Here is a 24,795-nt window from a genome sequence, read left to right as displayed (position 1 = left end):
ACAGACAGCGTCACGCTCACAGCCTCAGAGACTGCTAGCTTTTGCAGCCAGCAGGGGAGAGCAGCCTCTAACTCCCTAGATCCTCCCTTTCCTCTTCTCCTGGCTTCCTTCCTGCCAGCCTTTATGCAGGCCCTGGCTAGCGAGGCTGGCAGCTCTCCCCTATTTGCAAGTCTGGCCTGGGCTTACTCAGCCAGCTCCAATTCCCCTTTCCTGATTGGAGCTGCCGTGACAGAGGGCTGGCTCAGGGTTTCCTAGCAAGCACCCTGTCACACCCCTAAAAGATTTTAGCTATCTTGGCAAATGGTTAAGGGCTCAATACTACTGTCTATACTTGCACTGAGTAGTACCCCACTATGTAAATAGTTCAACAATTGGACCAAAATCATGTGCTAAGGTACTACTCCATATCATTACAGGTGATAGAATTGAGCTCTAAATATTTTGTGGACTGTTCAAAGCAGATTGCCCGAGCTGTTAGCATTTGCAAGTACATCCCTGTGCAGTATGCATATTTAATACCACCCATATCTAGGTACACATTCGGGGCTGCTGGTCCCTCCCACCACTCATGCTGCCACAGCTACGTTTTATTGTTACCAAGCTAGCTCAACTAGAGTTAGCGTGATTATGTCCCCTGGAGCTGGGAATCACATCTCCGGCTTGAAGTATGAAAATAGGAAAGTGAAGGCAAAAAGGGCCTGCGTAGGTCCAAATGGTGATTTAGTGGCAGAGCAGGGATTAAAACACCATTATGGCTCGCTTTGAGTCCCATGCTCAATTCACTAGACCATACTGCCCCTTTAATCCATCTCTTCTTGGCTTCGTATTCCATATGTGAAAAGTAGTTCATTGTGCTAGATGTAAAATAGACCTGTAAAAAGGAGGGCCTTTTAGGGGGAAGATCCAACTGCCATTGAAGACAGTAGAAAGATTCCCCTTCATTTTAATGGGCATTGGCTCTGGATCTTAATGAGCTTTTTTACCTGTGAATAACTATCAAAGGTAAGTTCGTCAGCTGAACTATTTTACAGCTTCATAAAAAATGTTTTGTCATAAACCTACCTGCAGGCAGTAGTTGAACTTGGCATGTCAGAAATTCACTGTTGCAAATCTTGATAGTACCCTTGCATCTTACTTCCCATCATTTGATGTTGTTCAAAGTGATATAGCAACGGAGTGGCTGGCCAATTGTGGGAAAGGTGGGAACCAGCATCTGAATGGGATCCACAGATATTTTTTAAAATCTAAAAGTATTTTTACTAGTTCAAAATACTGTTTCTCTTGCTTCTTTTTCCACCAGTCCTGACATTAATATATACAATGAGACATTAGTCATGACTTTGAGAATTCTGGAATATACTTATAAACAACAGAAAGCAGTTTTGTGTTGTGGAGACAGGATAACATTTTCATGAAGTTTCCACACATGCTTGAGAATCTATTTTATTTTGTAATCATTCTGGATTTGCTTTCTGAAAGGGGATTTAACCAAGATGCATCTGATTATTTTTGTCAATTTATATATCATTACTTTGGAATTGATTAATTGTTTTAATGGGAAATGGGGGATAAAGTGTTGTTTAAAAGTAAAATTTATGGTGAATGATTTAGGAGATTCATTAATAATGGGATTAATCATCCGTGGCCAAAAATTTTTATAATCTGACAGGTATTTGGGAGTTTACGTGAAAGGAGATTTTGGTCTCAACCCAAACCTTAGTGGATGGATATCTTCATCACCCAAAACATTACAACATTTGATATCTTAATTAATTGGCACTCTCACCATAGATGCCAAGGAATAAAACAAGCCAGAGACTGAACTACCCTTCCCCCATTAGAGTTACATTGGTGAGGCCGTGCAAGGAAACTTGTATTGCTATTGTCTGTGCTGTTTGTGTTTGGTAGATAAAAACGGATAACAGTATTTTTTTTTATTTTAAAAACAAGTATCAAAATAATGAAATGTCCTTTTCTTAAAATTAAGCTGAATCTAGTTTTTTTTTTAAGAGCCGTTTGACTTTTGTTGTTGTTGTTGTTAAAACTGTTTTTCAGTGAGAAAAAATGGCTTTTCAAAGAAGATAAAAACTTTTTTAGGAAATTTTTGTTTCCTTTGAATATTTTTTGTTTTAGTTTTTCCAGGAAAAATGAAAACTACACACATTTTGATTTTCTGGAAAACTGAATTTTTTTAGATGTTTCAGTAAACACGGTGGGGTTTTTTGGTGACATTTTTCAATTTCAGACAATGAAATCCCCAATTTTTCTAAACCTGAAAATTTTACAAAAATCTGAAACAACAAAACAGTATTTTTTGAAAAACCAAAAATATTTCAATTTTTAAGTTTCTTCTCTTTTTTTTTGTCAAAAAACTTTTTTTTAAATTTCCCATTATTGACCAGCTCTGGTTTTATACATTATAATTCTCAAATTGGCCTCAAGACAAAGTCCCATTCACCAGTTTTCTGCTTTAGTGGTAAGCAGCCAGCTTTGGGTCTCCACTATATCTGCTGTCTTCTATTGAATTGCATACAGCTTGCAGTGTTCCTTTTCTGGCTTGCAATCCACTTAGAAGTGAACAAATGTTTCATCTAATGTGTGTTCATCATCTCAGCATGTATTTGCAGTGCCCAAGCTCTTTCAGCTTTCTATCTTTATGCTCCAGCATCAGATTATAAAGATGGCAGACAAGAGTTTAAAAGTCAAGCTCTTTATAGGCCCTCTTGAAAGCATTTCTGCCTTAAGAATGCCGTTATGAGACCTGTATTTCATAATTAAAGAGACTATTTGCAATTTCATGATCATTTTCTGAAACCTAGGCAGTGCTTGGAACAATGGTTTCTGTAATATGGCTGATTTCTGCCCATAAACTCATAAAACTGACAAAGAAATGCTAGCTATTTTTAATTTCTTTTATGAACCATCTGGACATTGTTCTGTTGTAGTTTAGATAATGCTTTGAAAGCATTTGTCATTAAGTTATTGTCTGCCAGAAAAAACAGCCCCCAGCCTTTGTGAGGTTGTGTCAACTCAGATCTTAGGCTGTTTGCAATGTCAAATTATTTCAGCAGCGATGCTTCCCCATGACCACTTTATTTTAGTTCCCGTAAACGTTTGTCTTACTAATCATCCCAGTGCCATTCTGCATTGTCCTCAAGCAGTATACTAAGTAGAATACTTAACTGATATGAATTAGAGAAAAAATTATTTAGGGTGATATAGCCATGAATCTCTAAGGCCTCCTTGTGCTGGGGTCTTTCCATTTACACAATTGTCTCTATCCTTGAATCTGGTCAAATTTCCCAACAGCAAGCCTGTCATAAATATAAAGGGAAGGGTAACCACCTTTAAATCCCTCCTGTCCATAGGAAAAACCCTTTCACCTGTAAAGGGTTAAGAAGCTAAGATAACCTCGCTGGCACCTGACCCAAAATGACCAATGAGGGGACAAGATACTTTCAAATCTGGAGGGGGGTGAACAAAGGGTTCTGTCTGTCTGTGTGAGGCTTTTGCTGGGAACAGATCAGGAATGCAGACTTACAACTCCTGTTAAATTAGTAAGTAATCTAGCTAGAACATGCATTAGATTTCCTTTTGTTTAATGGCTGGTAAAATAAGCTGTGCTGGATGGAATGTATATTCCCATTTTTGTGTCTTTTTGTAACTTAAGGTTTTGCCTAGAGGGATTCTCTATGTTTTGAATCTGATTACCCTGTAAGGTATTTACCACCCTGATTTTATAGAGGTGATTCTTTTACCTTTTCTTTAATTAAAATTCTTCTTTTAAGAACCTGATTGATTTTTCATTGTTCTTAAGATCCAAGGGTTTGGGTCTGTGTTCACCTGTACAAATTGGTGAGGATTCTTATCAAACCTTCCCCAGGAAAGGGGGGGTAAGGCTTGGGGGAATATTTTGGGGGAAGACGTCTCCAAGTGGGCTCTTTCCCTGTTCTTTGTTTAAAACGCTTGGTGGTGGCAGCATACGGTTCAAGGACAAGGCAAAGTTTGTACCTTGGGGAAGTTTTTAACATAAGCTGGTAAGAATAAGCTTAGGGGGTCTTTCATGCAGGTCCCCACATCTGTACCTTAGAGTTCAGAGTGAGGAAGGAACCTTGACAAAGCCAAATTCAGGGTCTCTTAGTGAGGTTAGCACCTCTATCACTCAGTCCTTTGAAGAGAGGATGACTGAGTGTGATGCTTCCTAGGGATACCTTGGTTGTAAGGCACCTCACTATCACCTGCCTTTAGCATGAGGACATCTTGTTTATTTAACAAAGAAATTGTTTATTTAACGAAGACTAGAGATTCAAGAAGAAGCAAGTAGAATTAATGGAACCAAATGATTACATTTAAAATAACACGCATTCTAGTCTAGACTTATCTAACAAGATATTTTCAGGGCCTGTAGAGTTAAGCTCACTTCAGAGTCTTTCTCCCAGTATTTTACAGTCTGTCTGTCTGTGACCCTTGGTACATAAAACATGCATGCTGGCAGCTTGTCTCCTAGGTGAAGAATATGGACACATCCCCATACCCCTAGATATATTCCAAAAATGCATTGTCTTTACTCATAAACAGGAGGCCCCTGTGACTTCCCACTGACTGTTTTTTCCTGAAGGCTTCTTGTATGTTCTGCAAGAACCTGGCTCAGTGTGTAAATAGCCTTCCATTGTGATGCATACAGTACTCAATTTACATATAACCAGACAGAGCGAAAAATGTCTGTTACCTCCTGTCTGAAAGGAACGTGCTTGTCACCTCCTGGTGACCTGCTTTACTTGCAGACCTTAAGAACATAATTTCCAGTATAAATACAAAACTCTTTAAATATTATCCTTACATACATTTTGCAGTGGTTATGAGGACTGGTGTGTTAATGGCTCTCAAGACAGACTTCACTATAATGTAGATATCAGACCCTGGTATCAGATATCAGACCCTCTGCCAGTTGGCATGAAGAGGTCCCTGGTCACACTCCAATCTCCCCACTCCAAAGTGATTGACATTCAGCAGCACAGCTATAATGGGTCGGGTATCTCTTTAAAGGGGATGCTCCTTCCCTTATATACGTGGACAGCATCTCTGCACTATGATGTAGCAGTAACCGGTGCCGTCTATGTACACTGAGTCCTGCCACCTGACAACATTCAAACTTTTTGTAACCCTGACTTATAACATGTGGTAGGGGAACAAAGATTAGTTTCTTACCAGCACTGTGTGTATCAGGCCCTTTATTTTCTGATGTCAGGGAAAAACATAACAAAACTATCTTTGGCACCAATGAAGGCAAAAGAGGCAATGCCTCCTTGGAGTTGAGTCTGACATCTCCTCCGTGTAGCCACCTTAGGTGAAAATATTGATTATGACCAAAAGGCAATTCCTAATTATAGAGTTTATTAGTACAGAGCTCATCAGGCCTCTGCCTAATGCTATTGAAAGAGAGAACTAAGGAAAAGGCGATAAACAACATATGGGTATTTCACCCAAGTGTAAATAGAGGATTTCAGTCTCCATTGCTGTCAGCTTGGCACCTTTAATGAACATTTAAATTCACTTAGAGAAGAAAGTAAAACTGAAAAATGTGAAACTTCCACTGGTATCTTTAACCAAAAGACTGTACATATTTACGTAAAATGTACATTTTAAAAGCTGTGTTTTAGAGCCTCATAATATGCAAGCATTAATTCAGCACATTCTCCCAAGGAAGGCCTTTAATTATTATAGCTTTAAAGTGTCTCCACATGCCTTTCTTTGGAGCTGTTCAGTTGAGCTCACATCACACGCAACATTTCCCAGTGGCTGTAAATATTTCTGTATTACTGTGTCAAAAGCGATACACGGGGAGTACACCTGAAAACTGTTCCCAGATCACCAGATTTAAAATGAATGTTCTATGTTTTTTTAATATTTCAACTAGAAATATTTTGCTGATGACACTAAGGATTTAGAAGATATAGGAGATTTGTTACCTACCATTGTGGATAACAAAGTAGAAATCTCTATACCTCATGATAGCATAAATTTCTATTGAAATACTGTAACGGTCAGTTTCTTCAGTTATGCAGTTTCCATTGGGATCCATTGGAACACACAGCTAAGGACAGAATATGGCAATAGTTGCTATGTTAGACCACTTTTTATACACTCTTTAGAATGCAATGAAAAAGTAATAGAAGGAAAGCAAAAGAAAATGAAGCTGTATGCTTAGATGAATGACAAGTCAGTTCTCCCTTGCTTAGTGAATGCATTTTGGTAACATGAATCAGAAAATGAAGTCTAAAATGACTGATCTGTATACAATTCTTCTGAAAACCATGCTTAGAACGAATTCTTTTATATTTACAGGTTTCATATGGGGTGAAATTAAACAGATGTGGGATGGTGGACTACAGGATTACATTCATGACTGGTGGAACCTAATGGATTTCGTAATGAATGCCTTATACTTGGCAACAATTTCTTTGAAAATTGTTGCATTTTCAAAGGTAATCATTCTATTGTTAGCTAATATTTATAAACAAATATATTAAGTAAACACGGTTATACTTTTTGACCTGCTTCTATATTTTAAAGTGTCTTAGATTGATTAACTACTATAATGACTCAATGAATCACTTTACTAACCTGTCAGTTTTGCCATCTGTAAAATGGTTTTATCTGTGTCACAGTATGTTGGATGGCTTAATTCCTCAGGATCAGTAAAGCATTTTGAGATGTTTGGATGTAAGGTACTATAAAAATGCCAAGCATTATTATTATTAGGTGTGGATATTTGTACAAAAATGTATTTTATTTCAGATAGTCCTTGCATAATTTTTTCTACTGCAGCTTTATTACTAAGGTAGTTTAATAAATAATATGCAACCTCGTATTAGGATTGCATGAAAAATTCAAATAAAAACTTTAAAAATATCAAAAAGCAAGATTTTCACATTTTTGAATGCTTTTACTCCAATTTCATCAACAAACTGAAATTTACTGTAGATTTTGGCTAAATAATAGAAGCATTGTTGGGTTAAATTTGTCCATTTGGCTCACCATTATCCTGTTTTTTGAATAAGAAATATGACATTATTAATATTTGAACTTTCTTCCAGAGAAACATCCATTTGTTTCAAAAGCATGAATAGTTGAAGGCTGCATGTTTTCCATGTGAATTCACAATTTCATGGACATTCCTTGTAAAAATTAAATATTCCAGTTTCAAAATGGTCTCGAATGAAAGAAAAATATATTCAAATTACATTTCAAGAAAAATGTGTCAGCACTTTCACACATCTCTAATCACCTCTGAGTCATCATAACTTTCTAATTTATATTATTCATTATCATCATTATATTTCAATGACTTCAAGTTTATTTCCATCAACTATCCAATACTACAGGGCCAGATTCTCTCCTGTGCCAGGATCCAATAGGCTAAGAAGAAAGTGAGCATCCATAAAGGAGCTGATTACAGCTCCCTATTCTCAAGTCACAGCTGTTCTGGCTGCAGCTGTGGCATAAGTTTAGAGCAGCCCCGGAGCTTCTCTAATTTACGTCAGCGATGGTTCATAAGTGTCCATATGCCCAGTTGATAATTGGCAGAGTGGAACAGAGGCCCTACACACACCTGACCTGCCATCTCCCTCTTCTATCACATCAGGTGTTTCTAAAATTTTTGCCTGCATGACCCCATTTTCACACTTACTGTTTCCTGTGACCCCAGACCACAACAAAACAACATAGTGACCAAGTAATCCAAGAAGTTTGCATATTAAATATATTTAATGCTCGCTAATGTGACACATGGGCTTGCACATTGTGACACAGCTTCTCAAAGTCCGGTGATGTGGTAGAAATTGCATATCTAATCTCCAATTTGACATCTATGGTAGAGCGATACTGCGACTTGACGAACACAAGTGTGCTGAATCCAGCTTCACGCAATTACTTGCTCATGAATGTCACCATCATTTTCAAGGTGCATGCTGAGAATTCAGGATAGTCATTCTTCACAGTGAACCAGAATTCTGGGAGAGAAAGTTGGGCATATGTTACTCGCAAGAATTGATCAGAGGATATTTTGATGAGCTATTCGATTTCAGCTGTTGGCAAATCCATGGTATCAGGCTTGCACTGAAAGTATTTCACACCCAATCATACATTGTCATGTCCAAGTTGAGGGGAAAGGATACAAACTGTTCCTCCATCTGGCTGAGATGCTCAGCCATCACCTGTGTGGGAGGCTCAATAATTTCATTGACAGCCAGGAAATTAGAAAGCTGTGGGAATGATTCCTAATTTGTCTCTAATAGATTATTCTTCCAGAAAACAATTTTCTTCTTTAATCCTGTGAGTCAATCATCCGATGAAGTGAGCTGTAGCTCACGAAAGCTTATGCTCAAATAAATTTGTTAGTCTCTAAGGTGTCACAAGTACTCCTTTTCTTTCAGCAGAAGAATGTGGGTGTTCTTTCCTTGCAGACCTGTATGCACTTCATTCAGTTTCCTAAATATGTCTGTGACTTAGCCAGGAAGGCACATCTTCCTTTGGTCACCTAGAAAATCAACAAATTCACTCTTTTTGCAGTCCATTGCTTGTCTCTCAGTTCAAAAAATCATCCCAGTACTTTTCCTCAGTGAGCTTCAGTGTGGAATAAAAACATGTCATGATCAGATCCCATGTCTTCACACAGTTTTGCAAACAGATGCATGCAAAGAGGATGAGTCTTGATTTAGTTCACAATAGAGGATACTGCAAAACTTCACCTACCTCTGGACTCAGAGCTTTACATGCCTGTCGGTCTCTGTGAATCATGTAGTGAGTCCACAGAGCAGACAGAGCAACTTTCTTTACCAAGGCATGCAGACCTGCTGGTGGCCTGCAATAGACCGAGCTCCCTCTGTGCAAAAGCCTACAATGTGATCACCCAGGACATTTTTGTTTTGCATATAGCCATGTAGTACATCGAACATTCCTTGTGCTGTCTTGTGTCCAGGAAGAGGGAGAAAGAACAGAGTGTCTTCAAGGATTGCACACTCCCATGTATTTCACAAAAGCAAAGAAATATGCATCAGGACCCTCAGTGCTCACATCATCTTGAAGAACAAAAACACCTGTGTTTTTCAGACTCTCCACCAGTGTGTTTTCCTGTTCTGCTGCTATCACCTTAATCCTTCAATTCACTGTGTTGTTGGAAAATAATACGTCTTTGAATTTATTTCCTCAGTTTCTCCACACATTATCTTCACCATATCAATTTCATCTGGCAAAATCAAAGTCTCTCCAATTATGTAAGACTTGGCCTGCACAAGGCAGTAACTCACTTCAGATGATGCCTTCTGTGTGTGGTCAGAGACGGACAGGGCTCTCTTGAATTGCACTTGTTGACGTGAAAGTTCTTTCCAACTCTAGAAAAATGACCTTGGTTTTCCTATGTGTTCCCTGTGAAAGGCTAACAAAGGTCATTTGAGTTTATTAGGCTTCAAGCTTTTGCTAGATAATGCTATGTGACATAGTAGGCATTTTGGCCTTTCTTCGCTCTTGACAAAAACATTGGTGAAGCCATATGGAAAGCCTCACCATATCTGCCAGCACATTTCTTGCACTCTTGCTTTTCGCACATAAGTGCATTACTAGACTCACTGCTGGAGAATGAAGCAGATACTCTGCGTAAAAACAAGTCCATTGTGCCTCATCTCACAAGTCAGAAAAAGGAATTCATTGTTAAGCAGATGAGGCCAGGACTTAGGAAGGCCCTGTGTGCTGATACTACGGCAGCACAGAGACAGTGACTTACAATGATTCTTTATGCTTGAGTGCCACAAGGCTACTCAGGGTAGCATAAAAAGATATGGACCCTGCCTTAAGGAGCTCACAAGCTGCTGCAGATTCCCTCTCAGAAAAAGCTAGCACAGGTTCCCACCCGTTCAAGCAGAGAGGATGCTCTGTTGAGAAGGCTGCTGCCCGCAGATAAGCATCTTCTGGATTCAAGTCTCCCAGCTGGATGCTTGCACAGCCTGATGGGGCAAATGGTATCCACACAGCCACCTCCTCATGTGTCGAGACCTGCTGTACACACAACACACCAGGAGGCTGCCATTTTACAAAATGCATGCACCATACGTGCAAGGGCCCGCAATGAGGAGGCTGCAATTAGATCTACAAAATGGCAGCCTCCCAGCGCAGGTTTGAGGAGGAGGTCCGGACACGTTCAGGGGCAGATGGCATCATCTCGTGGGCCAAATCTGGTCCCTTGGACCTGCAACCCCATCTACTAATGGCACAACCCCATTTGGAATTGCAACCAATAGTTTGGGAACCACTGCATCTCAACAGGGTGGGGTGGGGATGGGTGCATAGTAGCTGCTTGTGCTGATTTCACACCCACTCAGAGCTTCTAAGGGAATTTTCACCTAGGCAGCTCTGGCCAGATTTGAGTCCCTGTCCATCACTCAGGTAGAGCAAAGGTATTTGAAAAGGCAGAGAAAAATCTGCCCCCTTTTATTCAGAAAGCTAATGGAACGTGCTTTGATGGGCAGACACAGTTTCATATACAGTGACCAGGAAATAGCCTTTTTACTGGTCCAAAATGCAAAATAACAACCTCATTGGTAATGCAAACCTTTCTAAAGCATTGTAGACATCCGATTTTTCCTTTTAGAACAATATTAATTTGAAACCATAATAATCCTTTCATCTCCCAGGCAGCTTCTGCCTTCTGTAATCAGATTTCAAGGTGATGGTGTCTGAAGTAATATGCATCCATTTCCCTCCCAATTAGTGTTATGATGCTAATCAGACTCAAATTGTAAACACAGTAGTGCATAAAACATTACCTTTAATTCTGCAATTATTTGTTTTGTTATATTTGTGATTTTTAAAGCCAACTAGCTTTTTTGTCCTTGCTTTTTTTCACCTTTCCTTTGGTAAAATGATTAAATCAGAGTATATAAATAATGCATCTGATATAAGCAACTGAAATAATGAGTGGTTAATTGATTAATCAATCACATTCGTTTCAGATTCTTAAAATATGATTGTTTTCCAGTTGTACAATAAATGAGGACCAAGAATTACAAACACTACCAATGTGTTATAACATATGACCTTTACTTTCATTTGCTAAATGCTGCATGACTATTTTTTCTGAAATATAGTTTTGCCTGTATTTACTGAAATAATTATATAGGCCCAATTCTCAAATGTGTTCCACTCTAGTGGCACAACACAGCCAGGCACCCATCTTAACCAGCTTCCTTGTATAAGAGGCATAGCAGCCCAATGCTACTCCCTGGGGAAAAAAAAGAGTTAATTGCTGGAAGAAAAAATCCTGGCTGATAACAAACCTTTGAGGCTGCAAGCAGCTGAATGTAATTTAGCGCAGCCTATAGGCTGCTCTAAATTACATCAGGGACTGGAGTAGCCCCTAGTTGGGTCCAGGATTGGGACAATGCAAAAGGATATCTTAAAGCCTTTTTTGCCCATTCTCCCACCCCAGTGCTAAGTGTGTCTTATGTTCATCTGAGGACCAGGGTCCAGATCCTCAAAAGAGTTAGGTGCCTAAATACCTTTGAAGACCTGGTCTCTTATACCTGTTTATATACCAAAACACAAGTTAAATGTCACATGGTTCTAAATGAATTGTAGTCTCATACATTTTAAGTTCATAAAGGCATGATTCATTTTAAGGGATGTAGCTGCTTCGACTGAGGATTATAAATACAAATAGAGCTATTTATGCTGCAAAACAAAGGATTCTGTTTATATTTTGAAACTACAGTATATTTTGCACTGCTAAGTCAAGTATTACTTCTCTCACTTTGATGTATTACACCCAAGGATGCTTATAATGTTTTATTAAAATGAAGCATGGCTTCCATTACTGTGTGTTTTCAGCTGCATAAGAGATTGCACACAGCTGATGTCACTAAATAAGTGGCTCTCACCCATTAGCATGAAATGCTATGTAATTCTATCACTTTGGGGGCAGAGGTGATATTCAGAGTGCAATTCTATCCTGAAAAGTGACTCTAAATATAAACTACATTTATTGTCTCAATCATTTCCACATTGAATCTACTCTGCTAATTAGTACAAGGATGGGTTTTTTCCCATAAATATGCTTCAAACACTGGGATGCTTAGCCCATCTCTCTGGCACTGTAAAATGGTTTTGACCATTTTATATATTATATTTGGCCAATTCCGAAAATCAGACATTCACTTTCACTGGAGTATTAACTGCACAGTAAGAAAAAATATATTTTCTGTGCTCCAGTTTCATTGTTGTTTAACATCTTTTGGCTGATTATTCTGTTTTTCTCTATTGGTTCTCTGAAATGTACAGTACAAATTGTGACATACATGTCCTAATAACAATAATTTGAATTTATGTAGTACCTTTCATCGAAGAATTTCAAAGCATTTTACAGAGGTAGGAAAAATATTTATCCCTTTACTATAGATGAGGAAACTGAGATACCAAGAGTCATACGTGATTTGCTTAAGGTCAGACAGATGGTCAATAGCAGAGCTGCAACTATCATAGAATCATAGTATCATAGAATATCAGGGTTGGAAGGGACCTCAGGAGGTCATTTAGTCCAACCCCGTGCTTAAAGCAGGACCAATCCCCAACTAAATCATCCCAGCCAGGGCTTTGTCAAGCCTGACCTTAAAAACCTCTAACGAAGGAGATTCCACCACCTCCCTGGGTAACCTATTCCAGTGCTTCACCACCCTCCTAGTGAAAAAGTTTTCCCTTATATCCAGCCTAAACCTCCCCCACTGCAACTTGAGACCATTACTCCTTGTCCTGTCATCTGCTCCCACTGAGAACAGTCTAGATCAGTGGCTCCCTAACTTGTTCCGCTGCTTGTGCAGGGAAAGCCCCTGGCAGGCCAGGCAGGTTTGTTTACCTGCTGCGTCCGCAGGTTAGGCTTCGCAGACCAATGGGAGCTGCTGGAAGCAGTGCAGGCTGAGGGATGTACTGGCCGCTGCTTCCAGTAGCTCCCATTGGCCTGGAGCAGTGAACCGCGGCCACTGGGAGCCACAATTGGCCGAACCTGCGGATGTGGCAGGTAAACAAACTGGCCCGGCCCGCCAGGGACTTTCCCTTCACAAGCGGTGGAACAAGCTTGGGAACCACTGGTCTAGATCCATCCTCTTTGGTACCCCCTTTCAGGTAGTTGAAAGCAGCTATCAAATCCCCCCTCATTATTCTCTTTTGCAGACTAAATAATCCCAGTTCTCTCAGCCTCTCCTCATAAGTCATGTGCTCCAGCCCCGTAATCATTTTTGTTGCCCTCCGCTGGACTCTTTCCAATTTTTCCACATCCTTGCTGTAGTGTGGGGACCAAAACTGGACACAGTACTCCAGATGAGGCCTCAACAATGTCGAATAGAGGGGAACAATCACGTCCCTCGATCTGCTGGCAATGATCTTACTTATACAGCCCAAAATGCCGTTAGCCTTCTTGGCAACAAGGGCACATTGTTGACTCATATCCAGCTTCTCATCCACTGTAACCCCTAGGTCCTTTTCTGCAGAACTGCTGCGTAGCCACTCGGTCCCTAGAATGTAGCAGTGCATGGGATTCTTCCATGCTAAGTGCAGGACTCTGCACTTGTCCTTGTTGAACCTCATCAGATTTCTTTTGGCCCAATCCTCTAATTTGTCTAGGCCTCCTGTATCCTATCCCTACCCTCCAGTGTATCTACCACTCCTCCCAGTTTAGTGTCATCTGCAAACTTGCTGAGGGCGCAATCCACACCATCCTCCAGATCATTAATGAAGATATTGAACAAAACTGGCCCCAGGACTGACCCTTGGGGCACTCCACTTGATACCGGCTGCCAACTAGACATGGAGCCATTGATCACTACCTGTTGAGCCCGACAATCTAGCCAGCTTTCTATCCACCTTATAGTCCATTCATCCAGCCCATACTTCTTTAACTTGCTGGCAAGAATACTGTGGGAGACCGTGTCAAAAGCTTTGCTAAATTCAAGGAACAACCCATCCACTGCTTTCCTCTCATCCACAGAGCCAGTTATCTCATCATATGAGGCAAATTAGGTTAGTCAGGCATGACTTGTCCTTGGTGAATCCATGCTGACTGTTCCTGATCACTTTCCTCTCCTCCACTAGAACGAGGTCTCCTTATTCTCCTTTTTATAACAACTTGACCACACTGTCTCTCCTTAGAATCATATGATAATTTTGGTATTTATTGTTTCTGCTCTAGAGAGTAAAAAGTAATTATCTGGCCACCTTCCCAATGCTTACAACTGACTTGGATGTTAATCTTGTGTATGGTTATCTGTGAATAATCATCAAGAACTGTTATTTCATATTCCTTTGGCATCATTAACATACATGATAAATTTGCTTTGAAGTTCTAGTCTTTACATAGTTCTAATCTGTCCATATTTTGCTTTCTTCCGTTTTCCATAGGTGTGGACTATGCAATTCTGCTATGTATTAAGTATTTATTAAGTAAATGTCTGCCTTTGCAATGTGCCAAAGGGTTGTGTGTGGGCTAGAAGTGGAGTGCAGAAACTCTAAATTCTTACAATATGAGCAACCCAAGAAATCAAATCTCATGCTTCATCAGAGGTTGGTCAGTTTAAGATGATGACCTGTTAGGAACCCTCCACAGAGAGCCTGATCCAAAGCCCACTGAAGTCAGGCCCATGCACTGTGGAATTACAGAATCAAAGCTCTGCATTACCCAGATGTCAGGATAAATTTGTGTTTTTACCTTCTTTGAATTACTGAATATAAGCCATTGCTGTAATCAAGATAAAATACTTGATGTATCTATGATCTTCTCTTGTACGGGAAATCTCATGTTCCTGTAGTCACTTCATATTACTCAATGTCTCATGACTCTATATCGACATACTATCAAACAGCCATCTCATATCCTAATTCTTTTTATGACCCTATAGTGTGCAAATGAACTAAAGTGAGTTAATATACTAAATATACACATACTGTTTTTGAGAAAACTATTGAATGAGCAATTTACAGAAGGCCAGTGGAGGTAGGAAGTTTTGACTGGGTTGGTTTGGTCTCTTTGTAGTAAGGATATTTTTTGGCCTTGTTATTAAGCAAGTCCATTTTCAGTCCTATCATGGTCTGTCTTTATCTAAGATGCAGTTTATATTCAGTTTCAATATAAAATTACTGCAGACACAAATTATAAAATTACAGTGCACACAAAGAAATATGTTAACTCTTAGATTTGCTGAGGGCCTAGAGAACTCTTACATTTGATATACAGTGAAATGCCTAATTGCACTCCATGAACATTTGCAGATTTCAGTCATAATGATTAGGAAGGAGAATGATACAGCAATACAAATTGGAATTTGCAGTTTAAATAACAGATTATAATCAGAATATTTTGAGGCACCTTGTAACACCTGAGAAATAAAGAAGGAATGTCCAAAGACATAATTTATGGAGAAAACAGCCACTTGTGGTTCATAAAAAACTAACAAAAATGAAATAAATATTAGCATCTTTAGAGCAGCCCATTTGCTAATATTTCTTTCACTAGTTTTTTTTAATGGGCTGTTTTCTCCATAAATGATCTGTTTTCCCTTTTCTCTTTCACTTCTTAGGAGTTACTGAGCTCCTGAGTAAATGTGCTTATTATAACCTGTCTCTCAAACTATAGGTATCAATTTCTTCTAGTATCTTTTTCATTCCATGGCCTGAAAATGCAGTTATTCTCTTCTGCTCTTATTAATATTCCTTCTGCCTTTGACCTGGTCAGTGAATCTCATTCCTCCTCCTTTTTCTCCTCTTGATATCTGTGATTCTGTGCTCTCTTGGTTCTTCTCTTTCCTTGACAAATAGTATGTCAGCAGTTTCATCCATAGTTCTTCATCTTTCCTTGCTTCCCAATGTAACCCTTCTGCCAGGCGAAGCCAGCAGCAACCTGGGCCGGATTTCTTTCCATTGATACAAAACAGAACCATCTCAAGCCCCCACCCAGTAACTTGGGGAAATTACACACACACCTGGGGACTTCTGAGAGGCAATACTTCCCCACTTGCAAGCACAGAGTCTGAGTGTAGAAAAGAAACTTTTAATAAAAGGAGGGAAGTAACTCAGCATTAATTTGGGGAAACACCGCAAACAGGCTTCATAAACCATGAGCAAAAGACCCACCCAGAAGTAAGTTGGGCAGTGTCCTTTTCCCCTCAGGTTCTTAAATCCAGCAACCCAAAAGTCCCTTTAGCGTGCCCATTCCTTCTCTGCTCCCAACTCATAGTTGCTATCTTTGGTCAGTGCAGACCCAGAGTTCAGAGGTGCATCTGCAGAGTTCACCTGCCACCCTGGGTGGAGGTAAGGAGGCACCTTACTCACTCTGCTTCTTAGGCACTCGTCTGCCAACCTTCTCTGCCAGCACCCCTGCTGGCTGCTCGCTGCGCCTCTCCGCCTCACCAGCCACTCATTTGCCAGCCGACTGTCAGTCATCTTCTGCAGCCACCTGCCTCTCTCCTGTGACCTCTGCACATCAGTCTCTTAGTGATTTTCAGCTCTTTGCAGGCTGGGCAGAAACACTGTCCCATCTCAAGTGATTTCAGCTCTGACTGAGCATTTAAAATAACCAAAGAGGCTCCCAAGGAAGCCTATTTAGCTCTTTCTTTGAACACTGGGGAGGAACAGGTCAAAGCAGTCTGGGGACTCCTAGGGAGAGGCCACACACCCCCTGGGTGGGACATCTGTCCCCATCCCTCTTACTTTCACAGGGCTCTGGCATTCGAGCCCCAGGCTTAACGAGGTCCTTTCAGCAGAAGGTGACCCCCCTCATTTGGGGCAGGGTAAGCACAGTCCTGCTTCCTTGTATTCCTACAATAATTACAACATTTTGGTAACAGCATTTAATTCCCCCTGCATTCAGTACTAAAGTGATTTGTAACCCAACACCAGCCAAAGTTGATTACTTTGAGCAAAACATCGCTCTATTTGCTGGATGTCTTAGCAGACCAGGAGCAAACTGTATTTACATTAAACACACCCAAAGTCTCTCCTCCTCCCAGCTAGCTGTCAGGGAAGAATTCATTCCCTGCTTACACCTAACTTGTTGGCATCATTAGTTTCTGTTCTCAATCCCTTCTATACATCTTCCTCTTGACATCATCTGCTCCCCAGTTTCAACTACTACATTTATGTGGATCATTCCCAAACCTACATCTCCACTCTTCACCTCCTTCATTATGTTTTAATCTTGTAACTCCAAGTGTCCTTCTGACATCGTCAGCCTCTCAAATCATATCTCTCCAAAATAATATTTACCATTCTTCCTTCTCTATCACTTCACATTTCTGACCATATAACAGATTCACAATCTCCTAGTCATTTTCAATTCTCTTCTTCCTAGTTCTCCTTTTAAAAATCAACAAAATCCATCCTTTCACATAATCTCCACTACTAAAATATTTGTCCATATATCGGTCATATTTTCCTTCAGTTCTCTTCTCTGCTCACCCTTGTTCTCAACTCTCCACCATCCAATCTATCCAAACCTTTGTAGTTAAAGTAATCTTCCTCTCCTACTTCCCTGGCCCCATTATACCCCTTGTGAATCCTTTCAATGACTTCAGGTCTGTTAGCATATCCAAGTTCCTAGCCATCCCCTTCAAGTCACTACAACCTCCTCTCCCTAATGACATCTTTGTTTTTATTTGTTCACTACTTTTCTTCTCTCTAAATTCCTTCCAAGCCTCTCTTCTCACTTCTCAGTCTTCTCCGCTACATGCCTTCATTTATGATATCCCCTGCACTTGGCAGGTTTCCTGTTCTCTCCCTCTTTCTCCATCAACAAATGCTCAATCAGATCATGTCATCTCTTCAGTACATGGACAGTTTCTTATTATATCTTTATAAAAGTGCCATGTAAGTTTACGGTGATGTCTAAATTATGCTATATTATAATAATATTCAGAAAAGTCACTGTGAAAAGGACAAGGAGCAGTTGCTCCTTTATTCTGTCAGTAACTTCCATATTAAATTTTCTCAGTTTGCAAGTCATTTTTTTTTTGGGCTGCTAGCACTGCAAACTCAGCCATGACGCTGCAGCACAAGGTGTGCTCTTTCTGCCACTTACGTCATCACCAGTAATAAGGATTCTACAATCAGAATTGAACTGATGATTTGGTTAACGATGCATGAGGCAGAATAACATCTGTCCGGTTCTTGCACAGCTGTATTGGCTCCACCATGCTAGCAGTAATAAAAGCTTGATTTTACGAGGAAGGTCACTAGAGTAAGGAACACGGTTTTGTGACTAGGGCACTGGCTGGGGACTCCAACAGGGCTGGCTCCCCTTCAGAGCTCAGTCATAGACTTTCTGTGTGACTCTGGTTAAGTCACTTTTTCTCTCCTGTGTGTCAGTAAAAGGCGGATAATAGCACTTCCCTACCTCCAGGAGATGAATCCACTAATGATTGTTGGGTGCTCAAGTGCTGTGGTATTGAGGGCCATATAAGCACCAAGATAGATATGACTTGACACAAAGGGAGCAAATGTAGCTTGTGTCTGTTGGACTTAGACTTTAGTAGTAGTAATAATAATAATAATACCTATTTCTTATATTGCACTTTTCATCAATTAATCTCAAAGCACTCTATGAGCTTTAAAGTATTTATCCTTACAACATCCCTTTAGGGAAGTATTATTATCCCTGTAAGCACTTCAGTAGGGATTATGGGCTAGCTTCACATTGCCATGCCTTTTACACATGTAGGGAAGTATTATTATCCCTGTAAGCACTTCAGTAGGGATTATGGGCTAGCTTCACATTGCCATGCCTTTTACACATGTAGAAAATCACTGGGATTCACAAAGCCTACGTCTGACAGCTAGTTTCTTTATACAATGACTAGGGAGAGAGAGGTGCCTCAGAGTGGGATTCACAAAAGCCAGCACACTAGGCATCTTCTCTCCTAATCTAGCCAATGGGATATGCGGAAGAGAGGGATGTGTCCTAAACTCGCCCCCCCCCCCAGAAGTTTGGCACCTAAGTTAGGCTGAAGGGAGGCATCTCCCTCTGCTTGGGATTCTCCATGGCGAACCCTCTCTTGGTAGTGGGCACCCATGTGGTTTTTGCAAGAAGTCAGAGGGAGAGAAGAAGAAGACCTCCCTCTTAACTTTTAGCCCAGTGATTAGGGTACACACCTTGGCTGTGGGAGGCTCCTGATTCAAGTCTCCACTCCCATAGAGAAGGGAGGGGAAGGGATTTGACCTGGTTCTGCCACCTTTAAGGTGTGTGTCCTCACTACTGGGCTGATGTGATGCTCTCGCCTGTTGAAGCTATTCCACTGCAGCTACATCATTAATGTTTTAGGACAAATGTTTTATTTAAAATCCATTGCCATGAGAAAGTTACATTAACTGTGTTGTGGGGGATTTTTGTCCTGCTAGTGCATTCACAAATTAAGAACAATTCTTTGTTTGAGACAAAAAAAACCTTTATTTAACTAGCAAATTGAAATAACTAGCAAGAGTCTCATTCAGTGTGAGCCTATATGCCATTTTCACATGAGGATCAATGTGGAGTGGTCATCACATACAAATTCACTGCATTCTCCACATTGCTTGTGGCTCTTCTGGCCACCTTACCATGGCAAATATGGCAGTGTAGCCAAGGGACAAAATAATAGAGCAACACATCTGGAATACATTTGTACCTCACATACATTTTTGATACAGAAAAATGTTTTTTATGCTAAAATAAAAAAAATTCACATGTGCCTAGGTGAAAATGTCCTAAAACCACATATTTGGAGGGCCACCAGTTCTTTAGTTATCACAACATATATGCTTATGGGATACAACTTTACCCCATGAATATAGAGTTAAAAAAAGTCATTGGACAATGGGATACTGGATCTCCCACCTCTCCCAAGTGAGTGCCCTCAGCACGAGGCTACAGAATTATTCTCATGCTTGCTTGTTCTTTCTCTCACTGTGACCCAATGACTCTTTCATCATTTATCCACATGGAACAGTTTCAACAGGAGAGACTGAGGGAACCTCACCTCAGGCTCTCCCATAGCTCAGTGGTTAGGGCATATAGCTGAGAGATAGCAGACTCCAGTTCACCTCCCTTCTCCCTCTCAATCGGAGTGGGAACTTGAGTTGGTCAGGTCCCACACCCCAGGTGTGTAGACTGAGGTACAAGTTCTGAGGGAGGTCCTCTTTCCCCCACTGGGTGTTCTATGCGATCTCGCCTACCGGATCAGACCCCCATAGGCAAACTCTGAGCATGCTTACCAGATCAGGCCCCACAGTTCCAATGCCTTTCTTCCTCTGGTTCATGCATTGCTTTGGGGCTAAAAAGTCCAGATACCTGGCCTGAGGTAGCAGTGTGTATGCGCAGAGGCAGAAACATAAGTGCCTATGGAGATTTTACTGAGAAAATGTAGATATCAAGTGAATTTAGATGCCTACAGTGTTTTGGGAGCAGCTGAACAGAGGTTTTGTGAATCCCACTGGGCCTTATTCTGGGATCTAGGTTCCTAAAGTGGTAGTTAGCTGCATAAGTCCTTTTGTGAATTTAGTCCTGTGTCTTCAGAAATGTTCTGTACAGCACAGAGCATATTAAGGATACTCAATAGATAACTGATAAAAATTACAGAATAGTATTTAGAAAGGTTTTATTTTAAAATGCATTTCAACTTCATGGAACCTGTTGCTAGGCTTGGAATGTTAAAGGTTCCTGATTACAAGGATCAGACTGACTGAAAATGAGGTAAGTAAACAATTAGGCATGGCTCAAAGGGAGAACAAATAGATATTGTCATTGTTTTAATACTGGAGATTAAATGACATTGTTATTCTTTATCTACTGTATAGCAACTTTTCAGTGATTATCAGGCCTTGATCTATCAAATGCTTATATATTGAGTCCTTATTCATTTGAGTCATTTCATTGACTTTGCAGGATCCAGCACCCACTTTCTACATTTTGAGAAAGCCAGACCTTCATAAATTTGCTAAATACAATTACAGTGTGTACTACTTTTCTACAGTCTGTCACAGACAGTTACAAAAAGACCAGACATGTAATCCTTTCACTGCATCAAAATCATAACAAAATACAAAAAGACTAGTATAAATTATCCTTCAGATGAAGTTCTGGATAAGGACAAACACACAAGCCATATTTGTTCTAATATTAAGATTATAAACTCCTTTGAAGAGACAAACCAGACACAGTACATTCCAAAAAGGGCTAATTTTTGTTGTATTGGTGCCTGATTAAAATGGCTCAACAAAAAAACTGAACAACTTTGGTTTCTGTATGAAAACAAAAGTATAACTTTCTCTTTTCTGTTTTTTTTCCAGTATAGTGGGTTTCTCTCACGACAAAGCTGGGATATGTGGCACCCCACATTGGTGGCTGAGGCATTGTTTGCTATTGCGAACATCTTTAGTTCCCTGCGCTTGATCTCATTATTTACTGCAAATTCTCACCTGGGACCTCTGCAAATATCTCTAGGAAGAATGTTACTGGACATTTTAAAGTTTCTATTCATATACTGTCTTGTGCTGCTAGCTTTTGCAAATGGGTTGAACCAGCTGTACTTCTATTATGAAACAAATGAACCCAACAGCTGCAAAGGAATACGGTGTGAAAAGCAGAATAATGCATTTTCAACGTAAGTGGCATATCTACTTTTCATTTCATACGTGCAATATTTTACTGCTTAGACTGGCTCAGACTGTAAGCTGTTTGGGGCAGAGATGTCTTTTGTTCAGCATTTGTACAGCATCTAGCACAGTGGCGTCCTGGTCCATGACTGTCTCTAGATCATACAATACAAATTATTAATAATAATTAATTAATTAATAACTACAGCACTTTATGATAATGTATGGGCTATGCTAGAAAGACGTCCACAGAATTAACTTAAAAGGTTATCAGCTAAAATGAGATAATAGTGTAATTTTGGCAATAAAATACTGATCTGGCTCCAAAAAACCGTAAATTTAACCTGATAAGAGTTTGCTTCTACAGGCAAATGTTGCTGTGGTTTTCTTCTATTTCTGTTTGTTAAGATTAAAGTGGCATCTTCTGAACAACTCCAGTTTTCAAAAATGTCAGGATTGTGTGTGGATAAATTGGATGGACAAGGTTCCATGGAAGCAGGACAAGGGAAAAAATCAGCCCAGGCTGCCAGGAAGCCTGAGCGCAAGGCCCCCTTCAATTGAATTTTTTGTAAATGTTCAATCTCTACATTCTCACTTTTGTCTTACAGGCTAAATAGTAATGAATTTCAGTTATTTATTTTCCTTCACTTTGAAAGTCAGTGATTTTAGTTTAGCTATATCAAGTGACAAGTTTAGTGCTCAATCTGTATTAAATGCATTTTAATTCTCTCCTTGAACTTTCATCTTCCACACTGAATCAAATTTCTGATACAAACAGCTGTTACCACCTGAGTTCTGTAAATCATATTTAGCTACTCACCTACATTTAAATTGTGCCAAGAGCACTTCCCCACCAGGGTGACGTTGAGGGAGGCAATGATAACTAGGCTGTCTCCCCTGGGGATCTGAAGAGGGGTGCTGGCAGTGGTTATGGACATAGAAGGGGTTGTCTAGTCAGGCTATGGTGGCTCCTGCTTCTTCAGTGCATGAGAAATTGCCAGCAGGGGAGTTTAGTGGTGCATTCTGTCTATGCCTTTACAAGAACTGCAGAAAGACATGCTGCACTCCTTAGAGGTACCCAGGTCCCAATTCTCCACTTACTTGCACCAGATTTACACATCTGTAACTCCAGAGTCCAGTACAGTTACTCCTGACTTGCACTGGTATAAAAGAGAGGAGAATCAGGCCCTAGGACTTGCATAGACATAGTGTAAAGCCTTGCTCCACACTGCCCAGGAGCATAGGGCTGATCAGGGCTCAAAATAATAATTTGTAGTGTATTAGCACAACTTTGTGTTACAAAGAAGTGATATTATTTCAAACTGTTTAGCTCCTACAGATCTGTTTCAAAGATGGCACCTTGTTATTTGACATTCTAGCTGCTGTGCTAGCCGTATCTCTAAGGGGATGTTTTATAATTTAACTGTAGATGCACAATGTCATTTTGTGATTGTCTGCTTTATCTTTGAATTTCTGAGCTCTTTACTAAACAAAATGTATGCATGGGAATGCCCCTAGAATTATACAGCTCCGTTTATCTAGAAGACTCTCAAAGCACACTATCAGTTGAATATACAAACTGTTTACTGATACAAACAAATCATTTTAATCCACTGCTGCTGCTTCTTTCATGTGGCACACCCACTGCTGAAATTCAGTCACCAAATTAATTTAGAGGTCCAGTTCTGGCCCACTGATGTTAAGGCAACACTCCCATTGACCCCAATGGGATCAACTTTAGGCATGTGAGCCAAAAAATTTCAAGTGTAGGTATCTATATTTAAATAACTGGCCTGATTTTCAGAGGTGCTGAGCACTGAATTGAATAGAATCAGCCATTTACTGAAGGGCCTATTTATGTATTTAGATGCCTGGCTTTAAGGACTCAAGTTTGGAGAGTTTACCAAAATTTCCCTGGGAAATTACATACTTCTGTGTATATTGGGGAAAATCCTGTCCTCTGCTATCACAAAGGGCTTTGGCTGTGCATGTGGGGAAAGATTTGGGTATATATGTATATTTGCTGCTGTTATTATCTATTTATTTTTCAGGTTATTTGAAACACTACAGTCATTATTCTGGTCTATATTTGGTCTCATCAATCTGTATGTGACCAATGTAAAAGCACGACATGAGTTTACTGAGTTTGTTGGGGCCACCATGTTTGGAACCTATAATGTCATCTCGCTGGTTGTTCTACTCAACATGTTAATAGCCATGATGAATAACTCTTACCAGCTCATTGCTGTAAGTTATTTCTCCTTATTAAATCACTTGTAATGAGTGCTTTTTCCAGCATTAAATCCCATTTAAATATAGAATATGGGGACACATTCTCTGATGTCTTCTAGTTCCTTTGCACTGCCCTTCAGGCACAAACAGACTAGAAAACTGCTGGATTTGGCCAGATGAGAATTCTCCCAGAATTCTGAATGGTGCAAAGCTGCTCCTGATACAGCAGTTGTGTTGTGGGAGGGGCAGGGTGTATCAGGGTTGCTATCGATTGGCATAGGTTAGTGCAGACTGTTCTAGCCAGGGTCTGCCCTGAGAATCAGGAATCTGCAACAGGCTAGTTGCATATTTTCTATTTAACACTCAAGATTGATTAAGTTTTAAAAGGCTATTTTCCAAACTTCAAGCCAAATCAATGGTTAGTACTATATACAGTGATTCTTACAGAGCATAAAGATAAAATTAATGGGAACTGGTTGTCCAAATTCCTTAGGCAACTTTGAAAATTTCAGCCATTGGGACAAACATAAATGTAGATGTAGGAATGATCCTTCATTCCTTGCTCAAGCAAAGCACCCATTCACTTTAAAGAGAGATTTGCTTAAGTAGGTATAGCAGGATCTGGTGCATCTTCAGACCAGCACATCTAGAGGGTTTAAAATATTTACTTCCCCACCTTCAGTGCTCTAAGACTCTCTGCAAATGCTAATCCCTTGCAGGAGAGAGTGCAGTAACAGAAACTGGTGTAGTTTCACGAAGTGACGACTTTACACATTGCACAGGCTTTCCTACTAACAGTGAATGCAAAGATGTAGTGGTATCTGATTTGATGACATATAGGCAAGCTGCAGTAGAGGCCTTGGACTTTTCTTGCATTGTTCCTGTTTTTTCATTTAATGAAAACTG

At 40.1% G+C, this 24,795-nt stretch overlaps 1 protein-coding gene across 1 annotated transcript in view; it reads left to right on the top strand.

Annotated features, from left to right (window-relative positions):
• The window catches only part of TRPC4 (transient receptor potential cation channel subfamily C member 4), a 206,463-nt gene that overhangs the window by 161,371 nt on the left and 20,297 nt on the right, over positions 1-24,795 (top strand). Inside the window, exons 5-7 of the mRNA XM_073342454.2 lie at positions 6,346-6,485; positions 21,352-21,665; positions 23,709-23,904. Of these exons, the coding sequence (XP_073198555.2) occupies positions 6,346-6,485; positions 21,352-21,665; positions 23,709-23,904 (650 nt within the window). The remainder of the gene's footprint in view (positions 1-6,345; positions 6,486-21,351; positions 21,666-23,708; positions 23,905-24,795) is intronic.

Source organism: Lepidochelys kempii, chromosome 1, assembly GCF_965140285.1.
Source record: "Lepidochelys kempii isolate rLepKem1 chromosome 1, rLepKem1.hap1, whole genome shotgun sequence".
Classification (NCBI taxonomy): Eukaryota; Metazoa; Chordata; order Testudines; family Cheloniidae; genus Lepidochelys; species Lepidochelys kempii.
Note: the sequence above shows the minus strand (reverse complement) of the source record. Positions and strands in the feature narration are given on the sequence as shown.